Here is a 25,005-nt window from a genome sequence, read left to right on the forward strand (position 1 = left end):
CCTACATTTATTGGACTGATGTGTATTACATCATTTACTCTGAGGACCAAAAGCAGTATTCAACAGTATTTATAACAGGATAAGCAGTTTCTCATACAGAATGAAGCCGCAGAGGTCAGTTGCGAATGGTCATACAGCTGGTGGCTCCATCTTACTCATTACGATAAAAACAATTCCAGCCACCAGTCCCAGAAACCCCACAACAATCCCGGCCACCAGCACTGCTGTTTCAACCTCTCGAGGGTCTTCCTGCTTCTCCACCTCTGTGTGAACACACATAATTGAGTGTTAAGTAATATGTGGAATCAATAAAGGAAGTTTTGTGTACTAAAAGAAGCTTGTACCTGAAATCATCCATTACACATGTCCATATGAAAATGTGTAAAAATACAAATTTGTAGATTTTTTGTTTACTCGTTACAACCGAGGTATGCAGCAAAGCATTTGTGAAGCCACAACATGCACAACCTTGAGGCGGATGGGCTACAACAGCAGAAGACCCCACCGGGTACCACTCATCTCCTCTACAAATAGGAAAAAGAGGCTACAATTTGCAAGAGCTCACCAAAATTGGACAGTTGAAGACTGGAAAAATGTTGCCTGGTCTGATGAGTCTCGATTTCTGTTGAGACATTCAGATGGTAGAGTCAGAATTTGGTGTAAACAGAATGAGAACATGGATCCATCATGCCTTTTTACCACTGTGCAGGCTGGTGGTGGTGGTGTAATGGTGTGGGGGATGTTTTCTTGGCACACTTTAGGCCCCTTAGTGCCAATTGGGCATCGTTTAAATGCCATCCTGGCCACCATGACCATTCTCTGATGGCTACTTCCAGCAGGATAATGCACCATGTCACAAAGCTTGAATCATTTCAAATTGGTTTCTTGAACATGACAATGAGTTCACTGTACTAAAATGGCCCCCACAGTCACCAGATCTCAACCCAATAGAGCATCTTTGGGATGTGGTGGAACGGGAGCTTCGTGCCCTGGATGTGCATCCCACAAATTTCCATCAACTGCAAGATGCTATCCTATCAATATGGGCCAACATTTCTAAAGAATGCTTTCAGCACCTTGTTGAATCAATGCCACGTAGAATTAAGGCAGTTCTGAAGGCGAAAGGGGGTCAAACACAGTATTAGTATGGTGTTCCTAATAATCCTTTAGGTGAGTGTATATATATATACACATATATTAGCATGTTTTTCAGATTTATATATTTCAGTTTCATAACAAATCTCCATCAGATCGAACTGAGTTATAGTTAACTAAATTATATTAAATATGAATTACACTGACGGCAAAAAGTTTGGAATAATGTACAGATTTTGCTCTTATGGAAAGAAATTGATACTTTTATTCTCCAAAGTGGCATTCAACTGATCACAATGTACAGTCAGGACATTAATAACATGAAAAATTACTATTACAATCTGAAAATAATGTTCAGAACTTCTTAAACTACTTCAAAGAGTTCTCATCAAAAAATCCTCCACGTGCAGGAATGACAGCTTTGCAGATCCTTGTTATTCTAGCTGTTAGTTTGTCCAGATACTCAGGTGACCTTTCACCACATACTTCCTGTAGCACTTGCCATAGATGTGACTGTCTTGTTGAGCACTTCTCACACACCTTACAGTCTAGCTGATCCCACAAAAGCTCAATGGGGGTTCAGATCCGTACCACTCTTTTCCAATTATCTGTTGTCAATTTTTCTGTTTCAAAAGTCTGTGTTTCTTTGCCCACTCAAACCTTTTCTTTTTGTTTTTCTGTTTCAAAAGTGGCTTTTTCTTTGCAGTTCTTCCCATAAGGCCTCCTGAGTCTTCTCTTTACTGTTGTACATGAAACTGGTGTTGAGCGGGTAGAATTCAATGAAGCTGTCAGCGGAGGACATGTGAGACGTCTATTTCTCAAACTAGAGACTCTGATGTACTTATCCTCTTGTTTAGTTGTACATCTGGTCTTCCACATCTATTTCTGTCCTTGTTAGAGCCAGTTGTCCTTTGTCTTTGAAGACTGTAGTTACACCTTTGTATGAAATCTTCAGATTTTGAGCAATTTCAAGCATTGTTTAGTTTTCATTCCTCAAAACAATGATTGACTGATGAGTTTCTAGAGAAAGACGTTTCTTTTTTTGCCATTTTTGACCTAATATTGACCTTAAGACATGCCAGTCTATTGCATACTGTGACAACTCAAAAACAAACACAAAAACAATGTTAAGCTTCATTTAATGAACCAAATAGCTTTCAGCAGTGTTTGCTATAATGGCATGTGATTTTCAAGAACCAAATTAACCATTTACTCAAGGATAAGGTGTTGGAGTGATGCTGCTGTCTTCAAAAATGACTTTTTCAAATAGTGATGGTGCTGTTTTTTACATCAGTAATGTCCTGACTGTACTTTGATCAGTTGAATGCCACTTTGGTGAATTGAAGTACCGATTTTCTGAAACAGCAAAATCTGTCCATTATTCCAAACTTTTGGCCGCCAGTGTATATCTAAATCTATCTTTAATTGTGTTAAAGATTACTCAATTTAATGGAATTTTGTTATGAAATTTAAATGCATATATCTTAAAACTGTTATATAAGTGTGTGTGTGTGTGTGTGTGTGTGTGTGTGTGTGTGTGTGTATATACACTCACCTAAAGGATTATTAGGAACACCATACTAATACTGTGTTTGACCCCCTTTTGCCTTCAGAACTGCCTTAATTCTACTTGGCATTGATTCAACAAGGTGCTGAAAGCATTCTTTAGAAATGTTGGCCCATATTGATAGGATAGCATCTTGCAGTTGATGGAGATTTGTGGGATGCACATCCAGGGCACGAAGCTCCCGTTCCACCACATCCCAAAGATGCTCTATTGGGTTGAGATCTGGTGACTGTGGGGGCCATTTTAGTACAGTGAACTCATTGTCATGTTCAAGAAACCAATTTGAAATGATTCAAGCTTTGTGACATGGTGCATTATCCTGCTGGAAGTAGCCATCAGAGGATGGGTACATGGTGGCCATAAAGGGATGGACATGGTCAGAAACAATGCTCAGGTAGGCCGTGGCATTTAAACGATGCCCAATTGGCACTAAGGGGCCTAAAGTGTGCCAAGAAAACATCCCCACACCATTACACCACCACCACCACCAGCCTGCACAGTGGTAACAAGGCATGATGGATCCATGTTCTCATTCTGTTTACGCCAAATTCTGACTCTACCATCTGAATGTCTCAACAGAAATCGAGACTCATCAGACCAGGCAACATTTTTCCAGTCTTCAACTGTCCAATTTTGGTGAGCTCTTGCAAATTGTAGCCTCTTTTTCCTATTTGTAGTGGAGATGAGTGGTACCCGGTGGGGTCTTCTGCTGTTGTAGCCCATCCGCCTCAAGGTTGTGCGTGTTGTGGCTTCACAAATGCTTTGCTGCATACCTCGGTTGTAACGAGTGGTTATTTCAGGCAAAGTTGCTCTTCTATCAGCTTGAATCAGTCGGCCCATTCTCCTCTGACCTCTAGCATCAACAAGGCATTTTCAGCCCACAGGACTGCCGCATACTGGATGTTTTTCCCTTTTCACACCATTCTTTGTAAACCCTAGAAATGGTTGTGTGTGAAAATCCCAGTAACTGAGCAGATTGTGAAATACTCAGACTGGCCCGTCTGGCACCAACAACCATGCCACGCTCAAAATTGCTTAAATCACCTTTCTGTCCCATTCTGACATTCAGTTTGGAGTTCAGGAGATTGTCTTGACCAGGACCACACCCCTAAATGCATTGAAGCAACTGCCATGTGATTGGTTGATTAGATAATTGCATTAATGAGAAATTGAACAGGTGTTCCTAATAATCTTTTAGGTGAGTGTGTGTATGTGTATATATATATATATATATATGTTGTGTTTTTGCAAACCTGTAACGCTAGTAGACGGCAACAAATGAGCGTATTTAATGTGTTATGTGTGAGTCATTGAATCTTTGATTCAACCGATTCTTCACAAGCACAGAGTCAATCAGTTTTATTATTCTTAAATAAAATTTGCAGATCTACAAATCTACCAAGGGACAGAATGCATCCGGCGTTACAATCAAATGAGTCCGTCCGTGAAATAGAGTCCCGAGGGTGTGACTGTTTGTTATCGCGACGGCTTTGAAAGTGAAAAACACTATAGATATGACAATAACTTGACTGGCTTCACATAATTAATGAACATGTTTATTTTTATTTTTTTAAAACAATCATGTGTTAAAGAAAAGTTGGTTTAAGCTAATTGTTCTTAAATGTACTCAGAATTGATCAGGACACAATTATTTTTCCATTATAATTGCTGGTGTGCATATATGATCGGTAAGGTGTGTAAATATGTAAAATATTTTGTAATATTGTGGTTCAGTAATTCTGTGGCACAGGTATAGCTTGCCAAAACTGAAAAACAAGAAATGTTTCATTTCACAATGTATAGCTGTGGTAATATACTATTATTTGTCATATATTATTTAAAAGTCATTAAATGTTGTATTTACAAAGTTATATTGACACATCATAAAATGATTTTGTAGGATTTCTACTCAGACTCTGAATACAGGCAAAGTCTTTCTAGCAAGTCAGTCTAATGTCGGCCATCTTTGGAACGCTCTCGGGAGTTTATTTCAAGTCATGCCAGTGCAGCTCCTATCTACTTAGGAAATCTCAAAAATGGTTGGTCAAGATCATCAATAAGACAATCAAAAAACATATTTCAAATCAGTAATAACATTTGATAATATTGGAATCATAAATTGTACTTCTTTACCTCATATCATACATGCAATTTTCCCAGCTTGTATAGCTAATGCGCATGTGTGTTAGCGATTTGATTGACAGGCGATGTCTGTATCTAAAAGGTGATTGGCTCTTTTGCCTATAAGCCTGGACTTCCTTTCTACCTCCGTTGACCATTGGGAGCTAGAGCTTCTGGTTGGGTGATCCAAAGTCTCCCATTAATTTAAATAGAAGTGGCCCATCTCTGCTAAATACTCTCTGATATAGCACTCATTAAAGCCAATGGAATCGCTATGACGTCAAATGCGGCGGGGGGGGGACTCCGGCCCTCTGCTTCCTGTGAGATTCTGACTCACTTTTTTTATTTTTTTTATTTATTAACAGACTGCTTTATGGTCTGTCCATGGCATGGGGAGAATACTGACAAAAACATTTTCCTTCTGTAAGCTACAAGAGGTTAACCATTAATCAATACCAGACATGAGAGTACACGCCTTATTATTCCAAGTGAAGGCTTTCAAACCAGGGAATTTTTCTCACCAAATGTCTATACTCCAAATTTCTGCATAAAGGCCTTCATTGTGTTATTGGAAGAAGATAAAGCACGAGGGGGCCATCTGAAACATTGTGGTGGACCATTTCTGATGCTGTACAGGAAAAACTACATATTTTGATGTCAATTTTATTTATTTATTTTTAGAGAGAAATGGTATGCCTATAAACTAAAAATTATTTACCTATTAGGGAATAATTTTTAACTTCAATAAAATAAAATGATCTCTTCAAAAAAAGATTTGTTTTCACTCTTCAAAAAAAGGAATGCGGTACCACCCTTGGCCACCAGGTGCCACTATCAGTAAACACGTAATCGTATGCTTTTAATGCTTAATGAAAACACATTTTGAAGAGAGAAAAAAAAATACAAAATGTAAGTGAAAAAAATGTTTTTTTGAAGAGTGACATTTTTATTGTATTTATTTATTTATTTATTTTTTTAAGATTTTTTTTTTTTTTTATGTGAAAAAAAAAAAAAACTTTTGAAGAGGGGGAAAAAAAAACTAAATTTAAGAGAGAAAAAATTTGTGGTTCAGGGCTTCGATAGTTTTGGACTAATGAAATTGTGAAGTGTGACTGTGTGTTGAATTTCATTGATTTTCAATTCAGTACATTCAACTTCCTCTTATCTGGTTTCGAACTCTGTCGGTGGTAGTCAGCGTCAATACTCGGCACACAGTAATTCTAATCCAATACACTTTATGACAAATTCTGCAAATATCCCTCACAGTCCACTGTCCATTCTGTGGGTGGGCTGAAAAAAAATCTAGTATTTGTACACAGCCCTGGCTCTGTAAATGGGACAAATACAAAGTGGAACAGACCGATCCACACAACACTACTTGTGTGCCAATCAGCAACAGGGGGTGGTTCTTGAGCGTGCACAGGATGGGGGATGGGGACAGAGCGAGGGGGAATTTAATTAGAAGAGTGATGCGAAATTTCTGGACAAATGGCTGAGAAACAGACCAAAAGAAAAAGGTCAGATGAATATAAACTAAAAAAGAAGGATTATGATAAGTTTAGGGCTAGGAGCCGCGTCAGCATCAGCGATGCTTTTCAGTGGTGGTGAGACCTCGGAGAGGTAAAAGGCTTGAAGACGGATGCAGAAGTTGCTCTTTTTCTTCTCGATAGTTGGGTAACATACATTTTGCTATGTGTCACAGAACCCATATATGCTGTTGTTGCGATGTAAGATTTAGTAGCAGGAGAGTTGTGAGTGTCAAGAGCTGGTGTGTGGAAAAACCATATAGCATGCATGCATTTGGGGGGGCGGAGCTTCCAATGGAGCACTGAAGGGAGGGGTGTGTTTGTTTTGGCAGTTGAGTTTGAATATTAACAGTGTTTTTGAGGAATCAGTGAATGCACCTTTAAGTGGTATTGGTTCTAGAATTGTTTGAACCCAGAAATGTAGGAATTGATTCCGATTTCTGGTTATCGAGGAGGTAATGTTAAACATCATAATAAACAGCTCACTACTAAGCGTTCTTTGCAATGTTTATAATAGCATTAATTATATTTACTATTAATAGATCCATTCTAAAATTAAATCAGGGGCTATATGCACATACCAAAGCGTGATGGTTCATTCCCATGAGATAAATGTGAGAGAAGTTTGAGTAGTTGTACCTGTTTTTCTACAGGCAAATAGTCTTAAAAGCACCATTGAAATTGTCTGTTTCCACTCATGAGTTCTTGTTTAGAAATAGGTTTATATTAGAATGTACAGTAACTATCCACCACCTTTTGTGTGATACAGTTGAACAAACAGAGCGGATTTACAGATGCTGACGGACTACAAATGACTCCGTCAGGTTGATGGTCGTTAAGATGCAGCCATTTTATCATGCTTTTATAAATTGTTTTAGTGCTATTAGACTTAAAAAATGTTCATTAGTTCAGTGGTCGAGGAAATAAACAGTCCAAAAATATCAACCGGTTACTCCGAAAGGAATCGACTCTAGCTTCAAAATCGATTCCAACATTGAGTCGATTCTCGATTCCCAACACGACGAAATCGATTCCCAGCCCTAATCGCTTCTCGGTCTTTTGGCTAAGATCAAGCATAATATTTGTTCTTAGCGGTTTTATATCTGATACGTTCCTTATCTGGGGTTCATATATTACTTTTATTTTAGATCAGGGAGCTCCACTTATTGATGCCCTGTGTGTGTGTGCGTGTGTGTGTGTGCGCGTGCGTTTGTGTGTGTGTCCACGTGTGTATTTGTGTGCGTGCGTTTGTGTGTGCGTGTGGGGTGGGGGGGGTGGCATTATGAGTGTTATTGTCTCACCCCTTCATTTCAGAGTGCTTGTGTTTAGCATTGTGACTGATTTATTTATTTAATATAAATGTTATACGTTATATATAAATAAAAGTGTCGCTTTTTTTCCCACCACATTTTATTTTAATAATTTTCTTATGTTCAGATGGCAAATGGAGGAAAAGTCACCAAGTCTTGAACTGCTCTGATAAAGGAAACAATTTTTATTAAATGAGGACAAAGTTAATTGGTCAAAAATGGCCAAATACCATAGGAAGGTTAACTATTGAAAAATTATGAGGTTTCCTGCTCTCATTTAGAGGTCTTACCAATGGATTCTGATGGATCATTTTCTCCTGCAATACAGCGAGGAATATTGTAGAAGCAAGTGTTGGAGTGATGTTGTACTTGAGAGGGCAGATCGCTGGCAAGGGTCCAGTCTGCTGCAAACTCTGGTAAGCGTCGCCTCACTCTGTAGTCTGCAGGACCCATGTGCCAGAGTTCCTCACCTTCAAACTCAAAGCCAGCATCTTCCATCACCAAATGTCAGATGTTAGTTGACACATTAAATGCTTGGTCCCTAAGAGAAAGGTCACGTTCAGTTTAACAACCCACATACAAGGTCAGAAATTAAAGGCTTGGGCCACCAAAACAAAAGTAACAAAAATGCACCCTGAAAATGTGTAAAATGTGATGATAAATTAAAAAAAATCCTTCCTGTTTTTATCTGATTATTATTAATAGTAGTAATTTTATAAAATTAGTTACAATTTATAAACTGAATTTAGACAAATCCCATTTTTTTATTAAATTGAATAAACTATTTCAAAAGTTTTTAATATTCTATTCCAGGCCTAGTTATAAATTAATAATGTTGATTTTATGGGTAAGATGGAATGAATTCCAATTTATAATCAGACAGAATTAGAGAACTGATGATACTGACTTGATCAAATTGAAGCTTTTAACATAAAAGATAAAAAGTATTGTTAATCTGTTTTTTGTTTTTTTTAAATGCCCTAATAAAAGTGAAAAAAATTACCCCTGAAAATCAGATACATTGTGCAAATGTTATTTAACTACCACATAAAAGGGTCAGGTCTTGGGGCACCGAAAGTAACAAAAATACCCACTGCAATTTAAACATTTATATTTGTAACATCGGATTATTATTATTATTTCAACAAAGTTATTTACATATTATTAACTGTATTTTGACATGTTATAGCAACTCATAATGTAATAACAGCACATGATGTAATAAACTTAATTTAATAAATGTTAATAATGTAATAATTTTCTAAAAATGTGTGCATGCTAAATGTAATAGGTTGTTACAGTATGAAAAACGTATTACATTATGACCTCACCAAACAATGTTTTTAAAAATGTAACAATTTTGTTATATGGTAATCATTTTCAAAACAATAGTAGAATGCATAAAAAACATTGGTGTTCCTTTACAATAGTACATTTGGTCTAAATCTAGTCTTAAACTACCAAAGAAATACAATGGATTGAAATATTCATGCATTTATGATTATTATTATTACTACTAATATATAGCCTAAATACTAACATAAAGTATACCACTACTAATTATAATAACTAATAAATGTCACCTAACCTTATGTTTACCTGAGGAAAGATCGTCCCATAATGTGCTTAGCTTGTTAGTTATCTAGAGGAGGTGATAAAAACATTAATAATAATGCAGAATATTATAGAGTATCTATACAGTATATGCATTATATTTTAACTTACCTGTGTCTGTTATTGATGTCTGTAAAATTATTTAATGTAGCTTATGTTTGAATAAATCGCCTGTTTCTGTCAAATAATTGTTGGGGAGTCTTTTTCCAAAAAAAAAGTGTTTTATGATAGTCACTATTTAAATGATTAAATCTAGACAATGATTAGAAATGTAATAATTATATAACCAGAAAGCTGAGGCACAAAATGTGTTTTTGGGTCAAACTATCTCAAAATGATGGAGCTGGTCACAATCACAAAACTATTATATTTTAATAAAAAAATATTTGAGTTCAAAATGTAGTTTTAAGCATACATTTATCTTAATGTATTCATTACATTACTCAATTTTGCACATATATATATATATATATATATATGTTTTGTGCTCATATCTTTATGTTGAGAGAAAATGATTGTTATAAACATTGCTTCACTTATCGTTGTGTGCTGTTATTCCATTATGTACCGTGCTTACATTGAGTTGCTACAGAGAGTTCATATTAATAATAAATGACATTATGCACTCAAATTTTGATTCGTTTTAAGAAAAAGATGACATTTTAGACATTACATTTAACGTCTTGCATTATGTGCAGTTGTTACATTAAGCTTTATTACACTGAGTTGCAACACATCCCATTTTTTGTAATACATCATTATTGTTTTTATAAATATTAATTTCAATAGTTCTTAATTCTATTCTAGGCCCAGTTATTTATATAATTGTATAAGACGAGTTACTTTATGGGTAAGATGTAATATTCCAAATCAATCATTAAGAATGAGACTTTATGTGAATAAGTTGAAGTAATTTTAGTAAAAAGTTTGTAAAAACATGCACTTATAAACAGCAAAAATGCCCCTGAAATTTATAGCCAGGGGGCAAATATTGCCCTTCCAACAAAAAGTGAATTTCTGACACTGTCACATAGATGTACATGATTACAATCAACAGGAACAAACTCTACAAAACTCAAATATGCAGATCCGTCCATTTAAACAGCAGTTTTTAAAAAGAGAAAAGTGTTACCTTGATCTCTAATAAAATCTCCAATTAACAGCAAGAGTGCAAAATAGAAATAACCTCCAGAGCATTTCAAGGCCAGCGGCTGAATGTCACGAGTCAGCAGGACATGTACTGGTTTATTTACTTCCTCATCTATCATTGTGCTATTAAAGGTTCCTCACACCTGAATGAAACTACAGTGCTAAATTCCACCAGCCAATCAGGTTTCAGTTCTCTTAAGATACGATTGTAAGTCATTTTTTAAATTCCACAAAAGCCATTGTTATTGAACAATGGGATCTCTTGTATTTTAGGCTAATTAGAAATGACTGTCTGAATGTGCTGGAGTGACCAACACCTGAAATGGACTGGAAAATAATCTAACAAAACACTTTGTGAATACCCATAAGCATATCCATACGCACATTTAATTCACACAAAAACTCAACGGCTTCCCACACTATTCGACCAATTCAATTTCATGACTTGGTGTCATGAAAAAATATTTTCAGGGCTGAAAATCCTCATGTCAAAATTCCCTCACTGAACCAACAAAGATCCAGTCCCTCAAACCTTGTTTCACTGTATTCAATCCAAAGCAGTATTTTTGCAGCACTTACATATGGGGTAAACACCAACAGTAGCAGATCTAGTATTTCTTGTTCTACGTAGTTGCAGAGCAGTACTAAGAAAAAAGACAATTTCACACCTTTGACCTGTAGTTGTATTTTCAACCAAATAAAAACCCATGTGTAATCCAAGGTGCATAAACTCTTAATTATACCACAGATATGGAATATATCACAGAAAATCTGCCACTTGTCATACATTCAAAAATAATATTTTAGAAAAGAAATGCAAATAAATATAAGACGAGAGAAGCAGAAGCATCATTATGGAAACGACATACAGGAAACATGTAGCATTGTTTAATAAATATTCACTCTATTGCTTAAATGCGATGCCTCTACAGTTGTCCTAAAACCCATTAGTCTTAAGTTAACATTCAACTTAATACCTTTTCATATACCTAATGTAGAACATAACTGAATCTAGTCGTGTTTCTCTAGTGCTCGACAAATACAGTCCATCTTCAGAAAGCCAACGAGCCATTATGGCTGTTATTTTCCAATGCTTCACTTTATAAGAGATAAATGTCTTGTCACTAACATTTCACAAACACCTAATACGACTTGATTTATATTTGGACTGTGATTATATGATTTTCATATTTTCATAAAGAAATATAATATAATTAAAAGAACTCTTTCAAGGCAATATCAAGTTGAAACTCGCAATAAACTATGCGGTACACTTAATGTTCCCAAAACCAATTCTGAAACCATACAGTGCATTGTAGCTCAAAACTAAAAACTCTGAAATTAATATTTTCGGTTTGGCTTTAAATCATGCAGTCTGATTTGTATGAGGTGTGTACCTTCATGTAAGTTTTGGTTGCACAAAATGAGATATAAACACTGGGGTCAGTTTTAAAAATGACGCAGAGGTAAGCCACAATTGTTGTTAGGAGAGAAAAGGAAGCAAAAACAAAACAACAAGCTATTTCGTCAACTTAGAAAAGTAGGTTTGGTTTTAGTATACTCCCATTGGAGTTTCCCATTATGGGCATTTTGGTAAAATTCTTCTTTATAAAAGAAACAAAAATCATCCTACACAATATCTATATATATATATATATATATCTATATATCTATATATATATATCTATATATATATCTATATATTTTTTATACACAGAAATAAACAGCAAGCAAGGGATTAGGAGGCACAAATGTGTCCTCGTGTACGGTGGGCTACAGCTCCCAGAATTGTGTGTGATGGGAGAGCCCACTTCTTTTGCCATCCAGCATGTCTCTCTCTCTCTCTCTAGAGGAAGATCTCTTCACCTTGAGTCAGAGTCACTGGTGTCTGATGAAGAGGAGGAAGAAGAAGACGATGAGGAAGAGTCTGAACTGGAGCTGTTGGCGCTGAGACGAGATGGCTTGGTGTGAGGTTCCATGACGCTGGGTTTTTCCACTGTGAGATCGAACAAAATGAAAGGCAAGTTTTTACGAATGAGGAAAACTAGGGAAGTTGTTTTTTTTCTGCTGACTCAGCCTTTTCTTAATTGCCCTGGTGACATTTTCACTGGCCCTATAATGCAAAAATGATAAAAACTAAAATTTTCAGCAAGAAATTTTAAAAAGCATGCATCAGATGCAAAGTACCTATTATTAAACATTATTACAGTTGTTACGTCCCAAGGGACGTATATTATATCATTGTGATAGTGATATTTAAATGTGGTGTGTTGTGTCTCCCTGTGTATTTCCTCGTCATTTTCGCTCTCCATTTAAGCAGGACAATGAGGCCCACCTGTTGCTCATCACCCATGATTGGCTCACAACTCTCTTCACCAAAGAGAGAGGCACATGAGGACATTTTCTCATGCATTAGTTATTCTATCTCTTTAAAACTTAAATACAATTAAAGGCTAATGTATCAAATATGATACATACATTTTTTTTATTATTATTATTATTATTATTATTATATTTAAAAGATATGTTTTTTAGGGATGCACTGATATGAAAATTTTTGGCTGATACCGATGACAATATTTTGCAGCTTACCTTATTTTTTCATCAGTTATCCTCAGGAATGCTTCACTTACAACTAAGTACAAAAAGCTTTTTCACTGTTTTAACAATGTATTATAAACCAATATACTCATATGCTCCCAAGCCCTGGCTTTCAAACTGTCTATTAAGATGCTCATAGCTCTGCAAGATTACTCCAGAGCACTCGTAAATCTACAATCATTTTCAAATACTCCTTAAGTTACGATGGCTTTGGGAAACGGGAGGCAAAACTAAGATGAATCATAACATTTATTCTATGATCTAGACTTATGGTGCTTAACAGTGCGCGCACATCTGCAGTTAAAAACTCGAGATTAGAAATTTGAACCCGTTCACACGCGAGCGATAATCTTTGTTTCTATCAAGTAAAAATTACACCAGAAGCCTGTTTAACCGCTTTTTATTTCTCATATTCTCCGATGCGGTCGTCTTCTTGATTTTTCTTTCCCACCAATAAATATTTAAGGTCCATCAACCACCCACAGACAAAATAATGCATGATTTTAGAGACTTAAATATCTTTCCGAACTCATGTAAGCACTAAGTGTTCATTAAGTATTGAGATCATAGCACGTGGAATATATCAGAACCAAAGCGTTTTTCTTAAGTTGAAAAGATACAATCCACCAGTTCAATTAATCTTCATATAGATCTTCTCAGAACACCTTTGTGAATTTGTATTCAGCATTTCTCTATATAAACTTAAATGTTTCTTGCGGGCATGACGTAATCGAATACTATCTAAACTATATCTTGCATTTAAACTTAAAATATATTCTTTCTAGTCAACAACAAACTTGTATTTTTTCCATCATTTCCAATTGATTACATCATTCGCAGTGCTTCATTGGATTGTAGTTCATTTCTTCCTTTCATCATATACCTTTGTCTTTTTTTCTGATTTTCAAATATTTCATATTGGAAATTTTAAATACTTTTAACTTGACTGTACCTTTAGGTTTCTGTGGTTTCTTCCCAGAGTTTAGCTGTCCGCTCACATCCTGTAGTCTTCTCTCCAGCTCTCTCTTCTTCTCCAGAGCCAGCTCCTCTTGGCTCTTCCCACCTCCTTCTTTCTTTATTACTACATATACAAGTAAATAAAAAATTGGTTAGTTAACAACTGTACTTTTTCTACATCACCAAGGAAACTAGGATCTGTCCTGACCAGGCATGGTGACAAATGTATCAAAATAACACAAAAATGGTGATATGGTCATTATTGGTGAAGTTAATAGGACAGAAATATATTTATTTTATATAAAACAAGTCTAATCCTCAAAATAATAATTATAATTCAGTACAATATTATAATAAAACAATTTACTTGGTCACACAGTAATAATTTATTATTATGCAATATCCAACAGGGTTCCAAAAAATGTACCTTGTTCATTCACAAAAAAAATTTAGTAAAACATATGAAGGTGAATAATGCATTTTTATTAAGCTACTATGTATAATTGTATATAACATAAATACAAATATGTATAGCAAAGTGCATATCATTGAAAATTAATAATTCTCATTATCCCTTGTCTTTATTCATGTGAAAAACATGCCTTAATTATTTTTAAATAGTTTTTTTATTTGATGCCTTTAAAATATATAATTCATTTGGCTACAATAGATGTATGGGGCAGCTGTGGTAGAGCGGGTTGTCCACTCTACCCAGGGTTCAATTCCCAGCCCACCCGACTCCACATGCCGAAGTGTCCTTGGGCAAGACACTGAACCCCAAGTTGCTCCCAATGGCAGGCTATGGCATGGCAGCTCTGCCATCATTGGTGTGTGAATGGGTGAACGAGTCACAGTGTAAAGCGCTTTGAATACCGCTAAGGTTAAAAAGGTGCTATAAAAGTGCAGACCATTTATTTACCATGTTTGGACAAAATGATGGTTCATCTAAAAACATAATAATAATAATAATAATAATAATAAATCACATTTGAGCAATTTCAGAGCAAATACATAGAGATATATACTGAACATCATCAATAGGCTGAAAAATATAGAATATATATTTTTGGAGCCATATCAACCAGCCTTAATGTACGTGATACATGATTGTGTGCAGAAATGGTTTAAAATAAAGATTACAATATAAGTGCAGATAGAAAATGACAGTGTGGAAAAACAACCAAAGTATAAATAATATTGAAGAAAAACAAAACCAACAAACTGTTTGTAAATTCGATTCATTTCCACAAATCAGTTGCAACTGTCAGTTTCTATGAACTGATTCATTACTCTGATTCATCAATTAATTCAAACTCAAAACGTCTCTAAAAACGTGGATTTTCCATATTAAAACATTCAAACAAGTGTTGGAAAATATTGCTGCTTATTACCATGTATTGTTATACTGGTGCATATACATAACATTTATAAAAAATAATTTCTTGTATTTGAAATTAGTGAAAAACACTGTATAAAAAAAAAAAAAACATGCCTTGATTTTTTTTTAAAATAGATAACATATAGAACCTACTTGGCAACAATGCCTGTTTGTTCAAATGCAATATACTTTTAGCTATATTGTCAAGCCCTTGTTAGGATGAGATCTTAGTTTCACCATGAGTTTTACATCTCTGCTCACCATAAGGTTTGCAGGGCTTCTTGCGGAGACAGGTCATTACATATCGTTCTAGTTCACGCAGCGTAGACGGCTTGAGCATCTCAAAGTCGATTTCGATCTCCTCTGGATTGGTGTCACGCAGGGAGGGCTCACGTGACTGAATAATGTGTACCACACGGCCTAGTTTCTCCCCGGGTAGCTTGTTGATATCCAGACTGAGCTGACGTTTGTCATCGTAACTCATGGGAAGACAGTCCTCTTCCTCCTCGGAGTCGTAGTGAGGGATGGAGACAGCATTTGCCGCAAAATGAGATGACGAGGATGATTTCCTTGTGTTCCTGACAAACAAAACACACAAGTCGTATGGAGTTGAAACGACAGGAGGGTGAGTAAATGACAGAATTTTCATTTAGGTTGCACTATCCCTTTAATAAGAGCTAGTGAAATAAAAACTACACACTTGTGCTTGTTGCTTTTCTTAGCAGGCCCTTTCTTGCTTTGTGCGGATGAGAGTGACAGTCGGCTCGATTTGCTCTTAGAAATGTTGGTGGGTTTCTCGCATTCATCACTCATCAAACCTGTGCTTCCTTTGCGCTTCTCCGGCTTCTTTTTCTTCTTCTTGTCCTTCTTTTTCTCTCGTTTCCTCTTGGGTTTGATGATGGGGCCGGAGGAGAGAGCAGCCAGCTGCTCATGCACCGCTCTCAGCTAAAATACATAGATACGCAGCGTTAAATCGTGCATGCTACTGATCCAATTATAAATGACTACAAGCCTTTTATCAATAGCATTGATAAAATAAGGATTCTCCTTTTGATTTCAAGAGAAAAAAGTAGCATACAGGTTTAGAATGAGTGGAGGGCAAGTAAATAGAATTTAAATTTTTGGGTGAACTATTTCTTTAAAGCTTCTTGCGTGGATATGTGAAGAGAGAAAAGTTTTGTGTACCTGAGTACACACCTGGTCCTGCAGTTGGGCCAGGCGTTGCGCTCGCTCTTCCTCGCTGTCAGAACTCGGGCTGCTGTCCTCACTGTCACTGCTCTGTTCGCTCTCTGATGAGGAGGAAGAGGAGGATGAAGAAGAGGATGAGGAGGAAGAGGAGTGGTGCATGCCCAGCATACCCATGTTTCGCCCTAGTGGCATGGGAGACAATTCCTCCTCCTCCGAAACCTCATCGGGCATCTTTGCGAAGCGGAACTCAAACACGTCCTGAAGGAGAACAGAGTCCAGAACATTTTCAATATTATAGGAAATAACTGTTGGAGCTGTTCGGGCATCTTTGCGAAGCGGAACTCAAACACGTCCTGAAGGAGAAGAGAGTCCAGATAATGTTTAATATTAAAGGTAATAACTGTTGGAGTTAGGAGTTTTCATACACTTAGGTTGAAGTCATTAAAACACATTTTTAACCACTCCACAGATTTCATATTAACAACTATAGTTTGGCAAGTTGTTTAGGACATCTATTTTGTGCATGAAATTTGTAATTTTTCCAACAATTGTTTACAAACGGATTGTTTCACTTTTAATTGACTATATCACAATTCCAGTGGGTCAGAAGTTTAGATACACCAAGTTAACTGTGCCTTTAAGCGTTATTGTAACCAATAACAATCAATTAAATAGAGGACATAGAGAACACACCTATAAATACAGAAAATATAAACATCTACATTTTAAAGATTGAGGAGTATATGTCACTCTGATTCAGATTTTATTGAGAAGTCTGAGATAATGAAAAATAAATGTGTTCAATGGGGTTACCTGCCTGATTGGATTGAAGAAGCCTTTAGAACAGAGCTTCATAAAACACACTCTGATTTACTTAAATCAAAAACAAAAGAAAATACAAATTAATTTACTTTTACCAGAATCAGAATGAGCTTTATTGCTAAGTGTGCTCATGAATACAAGGATTTATTTTTTGGTGATAGGTGAAACAAGCAAGTGAACACAGAACATAAAACATGATAAGAGTATAAATAGACATACAAAAAAAAGAGGACATATAACATAGAATGGCATATGTACATGTGCAAGTAGTAATATATGTACAGTTATTGAATTAAATGAGTGAATTTACATATGACATATATTTATTTACATTATTGCACTATGGGGAGTCCTGAAGGCAGTTTAATTTGTTCATGTGGTAAATGGCCTGAAGGTAAAAACGGTTCTTGTGCCTGGTTGTACTGGCACTACGTGCTCTGTAGCACCGGCTATAGGGCGACGGTTAAAAAGGGAGTGGGCAGGGTTTGTGGGGTCCAGAGTGATTCTACCTACATGTTTCCTCAATCTGGAGACCAAGTGTGCCGCACAAGCCCTCAAAAGTGAAGCCAAAACATCTCGATCGCTCCCCGGTGACTGGTCCTAGTATAGGTCATAAACTCCGCCTCCCCATGTTATTCAACGGGACGTGAGACCAACTAAACAATTAAATTACACTTCACATATCTTTTTTCCAAAGATAGTTTCTGTCATTTACTGTAGTTTTATCACGTTGATGTAATTTCAAGTGTTTGTTTTCAAAATAAGTTTGTTTTTAGTTGGTTATTTGATGCTATAAAAACGGTGCTGTGACATCATTATTGACAGCTGTGATTGACAGGTTCTCTGAGCGAAGTAGTCACTGAAGCACCAACTGACTTTTTTTTCGGGATCTTCGGAGGACTGAGGAGATTGGAGCTTTAAATGTAATATCTAAATTTGTATAATTAATAATTTCACACCGTCAAAAGTGCAGGGGCGTATCCTTGCGATCGATTCAGCGAGAGTGAGGGCGGGACCTTGATTTCACGGCTTTACTTCCTGCTCACTACTGCACAGGTCTGGTCCTGAAATCGCAACTGCGCAGACTCAAGTCCCAAGATGTCAGCGCCATATCGGGACACTGGCGGCTTCAGTTCTCACCAATGGAAAAGATCGAAGGTATGTCGTCCATCTTTTTTTACAGTCTATGCTGGAGACGGACAGGTCTTGGAGGGTGGGCAGGGGGACTCCATAATTCTCTCAGCAGTCCTGACTGTCCGTTGCAGCTTCCTTCTGTCCGATTTAGTGGCTGAATCAAACCAGACAGTTATATGTACACAGGACAGACTCAATGACGGCTGAGTAGAACCGAGTCAGCAGCTCCTATGGCAGGTTGAACCTCAGCTGGCTAAGTACAAACTCTGCTGAGCCTTCTTCAAAATGGAATCTATGTGGGTGTCCCACTTCAGGTCCAGAGAGATGGTAGAGCCCAGGAACCTGAATGACTCCACTGCTGTCAAAGTGATATTCAGGAAGGTGGAGGGTGCGGGAGGATTTCTCTTGAAGTCCACTATCATCTCCACTGTTTTGAGCCTGTTCAGCTCAAGGTTGTTGTGACCGCACCAGACAGCCAGCTGCATACAAACTCATCACTGACGTGAGAGAGGCCTTTGACCATGGTGTCATCTGCAAACTTCAGGAGCTTGACAGAGGGATCCTTTGCAGTGGAGTCATTTGTGTACAGGGAGAAGAGCAGTGGAAAGACAATGCATCCCTGAAGAACACCAGTGCTAATAGTGAGGGTCCCGGGTGTGATTTTCACCAGTCCCACTAGCTGCTGCCTTTCTGTCAGAAAGCTGTTGATCCACCAACAAATTGTGGTTGGCACAGAGAGCTGGGTCAGTTTGGTTGAAAGAAGATCAGGCATGATATTATTGAAGGCTGAACTGATCCACAAATAGGAACCTTGCATAAGTCCCAGGTCTGTCGAGGTGTTGCAGGATATAATGCAGTCTCATGTTGACATCATCAACAGACCTGTTTGCGCAGTAAGCAAACTGAAGGGGGTCTATCAGGGGTCCAGTGATGTCCTTCAGGTAAGCTAAAACCAGTCTCTTAAATGACTTCATGACCACAGACGTGAGTGCAGGTCTGTGGTCATTAAGTCCTGTGGTTGTGGGATTTTTGTGGGAAGCAGCAGGGAACTACACACTACTCCAGTGATCTATTGAACATCTGTGTGAAGATGGGGGCCATTTGGTCAGTGCAGACTTTCAGACAGGCAGGTGAGAAACCATCTGGGCCTTAAGCTTTCCTAGTCTTTTGTTTCTGGAAGACCTGGCACACATCCTCCTCACAGACCATAAGTGCAGGTTGAGTAGCAGGAGGGGGGTTCCAAGAGATGTTGGTGTAAGTGTGAAGTTAAGATCAGAGTGGGGGAGGAGTGTGATACTGGGCCTTTACTACACAACATTGAACTGATTTTACAGAGACGTTAGATTTATTGAATCTACAAACTTCAAACCTAATCACTGATGGGACTTAATGATGAAGTGTAATTAAATTTTAAGCTGTAGAAATACTGAATCTATATAGTTTGTTTACTATATACAGTATATACAAAAGAAAAAAGAAATGGATCTGTATATAATGTTGCGGGTTATCTTCCAGTTGTAATTTATTATATGTATATGTTTCTCTTTTCTGGATTTATAGGTGTTTTTGGTTATGTTACATCACGGTCATCAGATGCGCTGATTGGTATGTATTTTAAATTTGGTGCTATTACACTCTGTGTTTGTAAATGCCCGAAAAAGGTTGTATGACCGAAACGTTGCCATAAATAAATTTTGTAATACTCTTTGCAAGCAAAGATGGTGTGTGGGATTCACACTACTTTTCAGGTGTGTGAGGTTAGTTGTTCATTGATTTATTTATTTTGAAAAGTTTTTTAAAATTTGACCCATAAAGGTCCATGTTCTCAACAGGTTTTATAAGATTCATAGGCTAAAATGTCTAAATTGCACCATCTCTAAATTCTAAATACTAAGGTATTGTAGTTTATCTACCTGTAGTTTTCGTGCCATGGTGACAACATCATGATCGGGTGGGTTGTACTTGTAGCAGTTGGAGAACATGAGTCTGACCTCAGCGCTAAACTGCTGAGCGTCTCTGTACTCGCGCTCATCCATCTTCCTCTGAAACACACAAACAAGATACACATCACTGCATTATGATTTGGAAAACTGACTTGGAAACTTGGTCAATTATATACATTTTCAAAGGCCTTTTATGTATAGATTTTACCTCTTTCCAGTCTCATTCCAGAACCAGACTTAAAAATTAGCTATAAAAACCCATGATTATATTATATTATATTATATAACCATTTCAATATTTATTATGTGATCATTATTACAATCACTTAAAAATGTATGTCTGTTTCACATTGTTTCAAAAGCTATTGTACTTGTTGGAAAGAATGTCAGTGAAGAGCATGCTTAAGAAGAAATGTGAGACGAGATGTTTGGGGGAAAAAAAATAATTAAATATTATTTGTGAAAAGAATATTTGAATGGCGATCATCTCAAGACATCAGACAGGAAGCTAAAGCTCGGTCTTCTAAATGGACAATGACCCAAGCATACCTCCAAAGTTGTGGCAAAATGGCTTAATGACGACAAAGTCAAAGTTTTGGAGTGACCATCACAAAGCCCTGACCTCAATCCGATATAAACTTGCGGGCAGAACTGAAAAAGCGTTTGTGAGCTCAGTTACAACGGTTCTGTCTGGAGGAATGGGGCAAAATTCCAGCAACTTATTGTGAGAAGCTTGTGGAAGGCTACCCAAAACATTTGACCCAAGTTAAACAATTTAAAGGCAAAGCTACCAAATACTAACAAAGTGTTTGTAAACTTCTGACCCACTGGGAATATTCTCTCTACTATTATTCTGACAGATCAGCCACAACGTTAAAACCATCTGCCTAATATTGTTCAGGTCCCCCTCGTGCTGCCAAAACAGCACCAACCTGCATCTCAGAATAGCATTCTGAAATTAAGTTAGTCTCACCACAATCGTACAGAGAGGTTATCTGAGTTAACATAGACTTTGTCAGTTGCAACTAGTCTTGCCATTCTCTGTTGACCTCTCTCATCAACAAGGCCAACAGAACTGCTGCTCACTGGATGTTTTTGGCATCATTCTGAGTAAATTCTAGAGACTGTGTGTGTGAAAATCCCAGGAGATCAGCAGTTACAGAAATCCTCAAACCAGCCCATCTGGCATCAACAATTATCCATGCGATTATCTAATCAGTCAATCATGTGTCAGCAGTGCAGTGCATATAATCATACAGATACAGGTCAGGCGCTTCAGTTAATGTTCACATTAGCCATCAGAATGGGTAACTAAAAATAACTATTCCAAGATGATGACAATCGTTAAATGCAATCTGTTTTACATCCATCCATCCATCTTCAACTGGTTATCCGAAGTCGGGTCGTGCCCCAAACTTCCCTATCCCGAGCCCAAACCACCTCAACTGACTCCTTTCGATGCAAAGGGTCTACACCGAGCTCCTCACGGATGACTGAGCTACTCACCCTATCTCTAAGGGAGAAGCCCGCCACCCTTCTGAGGAAGCCAATTTCGGCCTCTTGTACTCGCAACCTAGTTCTTTCGGTCATGACCCAGCCTTCACTCCATAAGTGAGTGTAGAAACAAAAATTGACAGGAAACTGAATCAGCAGGAAACCGATGGAGTGCGTACTCCGGGTAGGGAAGGAGGTATTGCCCCAAAAGAAGGAGTTCAAGTACCTTGGGGTCTTGTTCACGAGTGAGGGGACAATGGAGCGGGAGGTTGGCCGGAGAATCGGGGCAGCAGGGGCGGTTTTGCACTCGCTCTATTGCACCGTTGTCACGAAAAGAGAGCTGAGCCAGAAGACAAAGCTCTCCATCTACCGGTCAAAATCTGTTTTACATACCATTTAATAAAATAGTAAGCAATATACATTATATTCTGTACGTGTTTGTTCATGCAGATGCAGTGCATGCAAGTCACCTTGATAGTGCTGAGGTCCATGGGGTGTTTGATGATGTCGTGATAGTCATGGAGACCCAGCGTTGATGCATCCACAGGTTTATAAAATGGCCATGCGTATCCTGCATGTTTTTTGGACAGCAGCTCTTTAATGACGCCACTACAGTAGCGCAACTGCTTGCTCAGTTTCCCCCTTCGTGAGGGCTGATGGGGTCGCACAGAATCGGGCAGGTCCTTACACGGAGGTTTGATTGGCCGTCGAGACAGCGGTCGCCCTAAGATGGGCTGCAGGTGGGTGGGCTCATTCACGCCCCTGACCACACCAATGCTGGGAGCGCAGTCACCAGGCATGGAGGAGAGTGAGAAAGGCATCTCTCCGCCCGATCCGTGACCTTTGCCCATTCCTCCCATATGGCCGGGAACAGGGAAGCCAAGTGTAGTGGGTGTGGTGGTGTCGGCTTTACGCTTCACGCCCTTCTTCTGTGGAGAGAAAAGGGACAAAAATCAGCTTTCATTTAGAGCTTGCTTGTGCTGAACCTACTACGAACTAAAAAGTGCTTTAAAGTAGTCCATACAACTTGAGCACTATATTCAAAGTCTTCTGCAGCCATATGAAAGCTTTAACCATCAGGAACAGTTTAACAATCCAATTCTTAACTTGCACACATTTAAATCTGGCATGTTTATGGTGTAAACAGCTGACGGCATGATTTTTCATACCATCAAAATATATTTGCATAGCTATTAGTGGGATTGCTTTGTCCTTTATACATGAGAACAACACAGAAACATGGAGTAATGTGTTTGGGATGTTTCCTAACCAGGTAAAGAAAAGGAAAAACTTTTAAAGGTATAGTTCACCCAAAAATGAAAATTCTCTCTTCATTTATTCACCCTCGTGCCATCCCAGATGTTTATGACTTTCTTTGTTCTGCAGAACACAAAGGTTTTTAGAAGAATATCTCAGCCCCTGACCACAGGGTAGGTCCATACAATGCAAGAAAATGGTGACCACAACTTTAATGCTGCCTGTATGTGCTGTTTGGAGTTTTAAAGTAATCCATAATCCTCCAGAGGTTTAATCCATGTCTTCTGAAGTAATCGGTTTGGGTGAGAACATACCAAAATATAACTCCTTTTTCACTGTACATCTTGCCATTACAGTCTCTAGGCACGATCGTGATTTCAAGCTTGATTACACTTCCTAGTGCTTGACACATGTGCAGAGTGCAAGATGGCGCTAAGAAGTGTAAACACGCTTGAAATCATTAATGCTAAAGGAGAATGCTGATGTCTATTTTGGTCTGTTCTAACCCCATACAGTTGTATTAATTCAGAAGACATGGATTAAACCACTGATGTTTTATGGATTACTTCTATGCTGCCTTTGTGCCTTCTGGAGCTGGAACTTTGGTGACCATTGTTGTAAGGTTTATTTCTTGCATCCTGCTCTCCACTTGGTCCAGTCAAGGATGTATTTTAATCCCATGTTGACTTGTTGCATATTTCGAACTTTTCTTCGGTCGTCCATGGGTTCAGAGACCTTCTGGGTGGAGTCGTAGGGCCATTTTTGCCATTGTTTGGCCACACCATCTGAGGCACATTTTCTCTGTGCTTGGCATTATGTCTAATGTATATTCTGGCTTGGGATGTGGTCCATTATAGTTATTTTATTATAAGCTTATAATATATTATAATATATAGCTTTTTCTCATGGTCACAAATAAGAGCATGCGCTCTCTCTCCTTCTATCGCACGTGCAGTGGACGCACATGGACATGGACGCAGTGGACATGCAAAGCAGGTTCAAATTAAACTGATCCACTAGGTTTAAATGGCAAACAAACACGTATTAATGACATGTATCCATGTATGACTACAGAGAGCACTTCAATATGAAAAGAAGCAAATCCCAGGAATATAAGTTGATTTAGAAATCCCGGTCTGACTTTTTTAAGTCCCTTTTGGGGGTTAAGGACATATTGTCACCATAAACAAGCAGATATTACAGCTTTTCCTACTTGCATTACATCTTGTGGCCAGTTGTCCCACTTCCTTTGGTGATCAGTGTGCTGCACTGATAGGCTGAACAACGGGGCAGGCGAATGCTCTGACATCGCAATCCGCATATATCTTCTCCCTCGAAATGAATATTATCCATAACGAGCACATTAAACATGATAGTCACTATAGGACTGCAACAGTCATATCCGCAGGTTGGAGACGGTGCAATGGGGGTGTTTTCGCCTGTCAGTCAATGATGATCTATGAGAGTTTGGGCATACCAAGATGGCCGCTCGAACAGTTGCGGTGGCTTCACCTCCTGCAGGCAGTTTACCATTGCGTCAGCGATCCAGTTCTATATATACATATATCAGTGATATGAACGCGCACAAAGTTTTCCCAATTTGTACGCAAAATTTGGTGACTCAAATATTTCTTATTGCATTTGTGAGAATTTTACTTGCTGTCTGGAGCCCTGCATTTGCTGCATGACTGCAAATGCAGCACATCCGATCAGAAATGACAGTGAAAACTATCCATTTAGAATACTAATGCCAGACTTATCATTGTGGCCACTATCAGATCGTTCGTTTACCCAATCAGAACACTTTCTGCCTGTCAGTCATTGTGCACATTCGCAGGGCAGCCCACAC

At 37.9% G+C, this 25,005-nt stretch overlaps 2 protein-coding genes and 1 pseudogene across 5 annotated transcripts in view; 1 reads left to right on the forward strand and 2 right to left on the reverse strand.

The window, feature by feature from the left end:
- On the reverse strand, nt 1-10,790 carry si:ch73-31d8.2 (uncharacterized). 2 transcript variants are annotated; one of them, XM_052144443.1, is made up of 3 exons: nt 10,767-10,790; nt 7,910-8,160; nt 1-263 (listed from the first exon to the last, which is right to left on the reverse strand). In XM_052144443.1, the coding sequence occupies exons 2-3, from the start codon at nt 8,115-8,117 to the stop codon at nt 130-132; spliced, it is 342 nt and encodes a 113-aa protein (XP_052000403.1). In that variant the 5' UTR covers nt 8,118-8,160; nt 10,767-10,790; the 3' UTR covers nt 1-129. The 2 variants fall into 2 exon arrangements, with proteins under 2 accessions (XP_052000403.1, XP_052000402.1); XM_052144442.1 differs by lacking the exon at nt 10,767-10,790 and adding an exon at nt 10,366-10,463.
- Nucleotides 7,353-7,477, forward strand: LOC127656514 (uncharacterized; annotated as a pseudogene).
- Nucleotides 9,935-25,005, reverse strand: part of brd2b (bromodomain containing 2b) — a 22,134-nt gene continuing 7,063 nt past the window's right edge. The window contains exons 6-12 of one of the 3 annotated variants that reach the window (XM_052144439.1): nt 22,370-22,828; nt 20,376-20,504; nt 16,516-16,764; nt 16,019-16,263; nt 15,580-15,896; nt 13,936-14,064; nt 9,935-12,378 (exon numbers count right to left, since the gene is read on the reverse strand). In XM_052144439.1, the coding sequence (XP_052000399.1) occupies nt 12,245-12,378; nt 13,936-14,064; nt 15,580-15,896; nt 16,019-16,263; nt 16,516-16,764; nt 20,376-20,504; nt 22,370-22,828 (1,662 nt within the window). In that variant the 3' untranslated portion in view covers nt 9,935-12,244. Of the gene's footprint in view, nt 12,496-13,935; nt 14,065-15,579; nt 15,897-16,018; nt 16,264-16,503; nt 16,765-20,375; nt 20,505-22,369; nt 22,829-25,005 lie in introns of all 3 variants that reach the window. The other 2 variants (XM_052144438.1, XM_052144440.1) reach the window with 2 other exon arrangements.

The sequence above is a fragment of the Xyrauchen texanus genome, chromosome 15 (assembly GCF_025860055.1).
Source record: "Xyrauchen texanus isolate HMW12.3.18 chromosome 15, RBS_HiC_50CHRs, whole genome shotgun sequence".
Lineage (NCBI taxonomy): Eukaryota > Metazoa > Chordata > Actinopteri > Cypriniformes > Catostomidae > Xyrauchen > Xyrauchen texanus.

Coding starts and splice junctions, on each gene's coding strand:
- si:ch73-31d8.2 (XM_052144443.1), bottom strand. CDS start 8,117: ATGGAAGATGCTGGCTTTGAGTTTGAAGGTGAGGAACTCTGGCACATG. Junction 264..7,909: donor TGATCCATCAGAATCCATTG/GTAAGACCTCTA, acceptor GTGTTCACACAG/AGGTGGAGAAGCAGGAAGAC.